Source organism: Nestor notabilis, unplaced genomic scaffold, assembly GCF_000696875.1.
Source record: "Nestor notabilis isolate BGI_N333 unplaced genomic scaffold, ASM69687v1 scaffold2332, whole genome shotgun sequence".
Taxonomy (NCBI): Eukaryota; Metazoa; Chordata; class Aves; order Psittaciformes; family Psittacidae; genus Nestor; species Nestor notabilis.
The window spans coordinates 11,555-16,526 of record NW_009916778.1 but is presented as its reverse complement, the minus strand read 5'-3'; the positions used below and the strand labels follow the sequence as shown (position 1 = coordinate 16,526).

At 49.1% G+C, this 4,972-nt stretch overlaps 1 protein-coding gene across 1 annotated transcript in view; it reads right to left on the bottom strand.

Annotated features, from left to right (window-relative positions):
- Positions 1-2,995: 2,995 nt before the first annotated feature.
- Positions 2,996-4,972, bottom strand: part of TPRA1 (transmembrane protein, adipocyte asscociated 1) — a 10,019-nt gene continuing 8,042 nt past the window's right edge. The window contains exons 8-10 of the mRNA XM_010024727.1: positions 4,937-4,972; positions 4,192-4,311; positions 2,996-3,230 (exon numbers count right to left, since the gene is read on the bottom strand). The exon at positions 4,937-4,972 is cut by the window's right edge and continues 82 nt beyond it. Of these exons, the coding sequence (XP_010023029.1) occupies positions 2,996-3,230; positions 4,192-4,311; positions 4,937-4,972 (391 nt within the window). The remainder of the gene's footprint in view (positions 3,231-4,191; positions 4,312-4,936) is intronic.

Sequence of the window (4,972 nt, the reverse complement as noted above, 5' to 3'; positions counted from 1 at the left end):
CCCTTCCCGCAGCGGAGCCATCGCCGCCCGCACCCCGCTGCTCCTCCGCAGCCACCCGGGCCCCGCCGCGCAGCGCACATCGCAACACCCAGGACCAGCGATCAGCGATAGCCGGTTTCAGCTCCCACAGCAGCCTCTTCCCAAGCGACAGAGATACCCTAATAGCAAAGGCCCTGCGGCCAGACACGCCCAGGATCAGCAGCAGCAACTTACCAGGAGTCAGAGGCTTCACTGACCATGAGTTAGGCCTGGAGACTGTTCTCCGCAGTCAGCTGCTGCCCTACAATAGCCTTCCAAGAAGGAAAGAATCCATCTAACAAAAGGACATCATGTTATTCCATTATTAGCTGCCATATTTGTGCACAGATGTAGAAAACAAACCTGAAAGTTATTTTTCCCTTCATCATCTGGACCATTTGACAAGGAAAGTATGATCATGTATGCCAAACTTAATTTTATTTCTTTATTTTACAAACAAAAATATACATTTATTCTATATTTTCTCTCTTTTTCACCCACACATAACACACTTCTGCTTGAGGACCATTCTGAAGATGGCCAAAAGCATTATATATATATATACACAAAAATACAACAGGAAGGTCAGTCTGTGACCTAGTGCAGAAGCTCCTCAGCAGCAGAACACGGGATGCTCCAGAGATACCAGAGTCCTGCCTGCAGAGGACAGGATGGACACGTCAACCACCCACCCAGGTGATCCCTCAGCACTGAATCCAGCTGCTGAAAGATGAATTCATTACCTGCTCTTCACACCACCAAGGAGGGCAGGATGACCTCTCAGGGTGCTGAGTCAGCAGAACCTCCTTGGGATGGAAAAGCAGTCCTTTATTTCTCAGCTGCTTTAAGGCCTTCGTATCTCCTGGCTCTGTGAAGGCCCATCAGCTCCAGGGGAGCTCTGCAGGTCTCCAGCAGCAGCTCGGGCTCAGTGCTGAGCAGCAGCAGGACAACCCAGGCACCGTGTCACCCATCCATGGCACAGCGAGCGAGCGTGGCTCAGGCTGGTTCACAGCCAGTGACAGCAGGACCAACACACACACTTCCCCAACGCAGCAAGGGCTGACTCAGCCAGTTGCTTGTGCAGCCCTTACACAGTCATTGCATGGAGGGGGAACGTGAAGGGCTATTCACCTACCAGAGACAATCCAGCTCGCACAAACTGAACCCTTTTATCCTCAAAAGCAAATGAAAAGAACATAATAAGGGGGTGGTTGTTTTCAAGGTGCCAGTGCTACTTACAGGCCTGCAGGGCAAAGTCCACAGGCAGGACAGAGGCTGCATTGCTCATCAACAAAAACAGATAAGTAAAGGGCCTGCATAGTTTTAGCAACCAATACGGACTTTGTGTTCCTTCCCAAGCTTCCCTTCCCTATAGCAGGAACACCAGGTAGCAAATGCTTTCCTCTGCCTGCTCACAACCCAAACTAACACCTCCACGCTGCACCGTGCATGGTGATACCCCAGAAACTCTAACCTCAGTGTTCTGCAGGAACAGCAGTGACTTGGGCGAGAGATTCACACAGTCCCCAAACATTCCTAATCCCCTCTTTCTACCATCTCTAATGGAAGGTTGCTATTGCTTAGAGCAGCTCTCCACCTACCTGGAGGACTCGGGTAGAAAAGCACCCCAGAGCTAGAGGAATACACCTCCTCACCCTTGCAGAGCACAGTATGTCCCAGAGACCAGCCTGATGCAGCTTTCAGCTGAAACAGTCCCTGGATTGGAACACCATGTCTTGAAACTGTGTGCCAGACAGCTCAGACAACAGTAGTCCCTTTTCCAGCATGGAAGAGGTTACAGGAAGTTCCAGATAGTATTTAAATGAACCACACTCCACATGCACGTAAGTATTTTCAACATATCAAGCCATAAAACCTATCAGACAAGCAGAAGTCTGGGGATCTGAACTGCAACACAAGAGAAGGAGAAACATCATCTCCCTCTTGCTTCCCAACTTAGCACATCTATGGTGTTCAAGTTTCAGTCACTGACAGCTTGGACTCATCATGGGCTCTGCTCTGCCTCAAGCACCTCAACATCTCTGGAGCCTTCATCTGCAGAGTCAGCTTCCTCCTTCACAGCACTCCCCGGGGCCCTGCCAGAGCCATGAAGCAGGGCACAGATGGGAAATGCACCTACCTCACAGGTTTTAGTCTGGAAACTCAGCCCTGATTCAGTGTTGTTTCTCAGATTTTCCTGTGAGCTCAGCTGCACGCTACTGCAGCCTCCACAGACCAGTTCACAGCTCATTCAGCTCAGCTAGACAGCAGCAGTCTGTCCTTCTGCCTCTCTACTGCTCACCCAGTTCACACCATGCTGCTAGTTACCAGCCCCACAGAATGCTCCCAGGGCACAAAGAACAGTTCACTCCTCTTCATACCTCTCTTCTTGCCACACAAAACACTCCTTTGAACCACTAGCAACTGCAGTTCATGACTTCCATCAGTACTGACTGAAACCAGAGGGGAGCCCAGCTGACCAGCTTCCCTCCTCAGACACTATCCCCACTGTTGCATTATGGCTAGACCCAGGCAACTATGCTGCTTGAAACAGCCCAGGAAGACCATCTTTGGTTCCAACCACCAAACTCTTTCTACATATGTACAATACAGCAGTGAAATCAACACCCTCATCCCCAAACACCATTCCCCAGACAAGTGCTTTCAGTCATTGAAAAGGAACAGGTGCCAGTCAGACCTTGTCTTCTGAGTCACATTCACATGTGGAACACGGAGGATCAGGAAGGTTCAGTGTTTATAGGTGTATGAACACAACTGCTCTACATCGTTCTCAGGTAGTGACAGTAAATGTTCTTTCCAGCAGGATTTGGGCTGCCAGCTTAGTTCCACAATAGGTTTTGGAAATCCTAAGGAAGAGAGGAAAGCCATGGCAGGTAGCCAAGGACAGGTTTCCAATGGACATCCTAACGGCTGTGGTATGAGGGGGTCAGGAAGGAGAGGGACGAGGTGGCCCTGCTCAGGCGTTGATGGCTTTCCAGCGGTCACTGTCTATGCTGTTGACACTGCCCACATGGTAGGGCAGGGAGGCCATGTCATCCATGTAGGCTGCAGTGTCGATCTGAGTGCTAGAGTAGAAGCCAGAATCCAGCCCTTCCTTCTTGGCAACAGCGTAAGGGTGGGGAAGGTGCACATCCACGTCCTCAGGTTCATCCACCTGACACTTGTAGGAGAAGAGAATCTTTGGTTCAGACCTGGAGTGGTAAAGATTTAAAACACTTGCATAAGCAATGTAGTATCACAGCAATGTAGTATCACAGCCACTTAACTGACACTCAGCAGCACTAAGGAATTGTGTATTCAGACCCTAAAAGCCTCTTCACGCTAGCTTTCAGTCCTGAAATACACCTAGCAGTGTATTCCACTGAGCAGAGTAACTGCCATGAAGTGATGCTAAAGGTAACTTTGGATTAAGTCACTTAAGAGAAATAAAACTGGCAGAACCCCAACTCCAGTATGGGAAAGGTGCTCTCAGCTTTGGGAGCTCCGAGTTACTGATGCCAACAGAACAGGAGTCCACCCCAACTTCCATCTGTGCACATCAGGAAAACCAAAACACAAACACTGGTGGACCTGCAGTTTCCATCTCAAACTCCAGACACTGTTCCCTTCTGATTTCAAAAGGCAGCAGAGGCACATTTGGGTATTTTAGGAGTACTTCGTGTTCTTAGTTACTGTAAACCCTGCTGTTTCTTGCTTATGAACAATAAAAGCTAAAGCTACACTAAACCACTTGGGTTTTCCTACCAAGATGCAGCTCCTCGAGTGGCCACACAGCGGCAGCCCCGACCTAGAAACCACGCTCCCGAGTGCTTTAACTGGTAATTCTTGGGCTCATTGCAAGAGGACTCCTCAGCCAAAGAGTTACCAAACCCCCCAGAGTCTTTCTACAAACCTAACCCAAAACCCACCCGAAGAACATTTAACCTCCCGGGACTCAGTCTCTCACTATACATTTAGTTAACTTCAGCTTGTGCTAAACAGGATGCAGACACTGAGGAAGTGTTTGAGAGGAATATAGCATCAGTTCTATTTTGCATATAAAGGAGTCTTAGACAGAAGCAAACAGCCCTGGGTGAGACAAGAAAAGCTCCAAGGCCAAAAACTCAAAACTGGCATTCCAGTCACTGCCTTTGTTCTACACATGGGGAGAACTTGAGAGCAAAACAACAAATGGCAATATATCCCCTCTGAACTCCTGTTCTTAGTTTGAATGCCACGTAGATGAGAGGTGCAAAGAAGCTGAAGTAAAGGAACGTGGTAGCATCAACACAGCTGTCAACAGCAAAAGGGAACATGAAGGAATTTAGCACTCAAGCACAACACAGCTGGGTAACAGCAGTCACATTCCCCCAGGATGATCCTGTTCCCTCCAGAATGTCCAAGCAGAGGACAAAGAAAGTCTTGTGCTAAACTTCACATTGATGCAAAGTATCAGACAAGACCAACACAACATTTGTCATCACTCCGAGACACTCGGAGGGAGCCATGCCAAGACCCAAGGCCTGACCAAGAGCACAGTCCCAGTGCTCCCAATTCTGACTCTCAGAAATGACAGTGACTCCTGCAGAACCACACTCCAGGTTTGAACAAGGGTGTCCCCATGCTATTTCTACCAAACAGGCCATTTCCTCCCTTATTACCTATGAAACACCAGCCAGTGGCAGGCATCAGTGGATTCAAACTTCCTCTCACCACTTCAAAACCATGCAGCTCCACAGCTCTCTCCACTGTGAGCTTCCTCACCACTCTCAGGTTTTTTGGTGCAAAAGACAACCAACAGCTTTACCCCTTCTTAGCAGCACAGCACAGGTTTGTTTTCCTGGGAGAGGCGGCACTGAAGGACACTCAAATACAACATGAGAAGCCAGGCTGCAGAGCTGCTCCCCAGCCTACGTACCACAGTCCTTCTATGATATCCACACAGAGGAGGGCA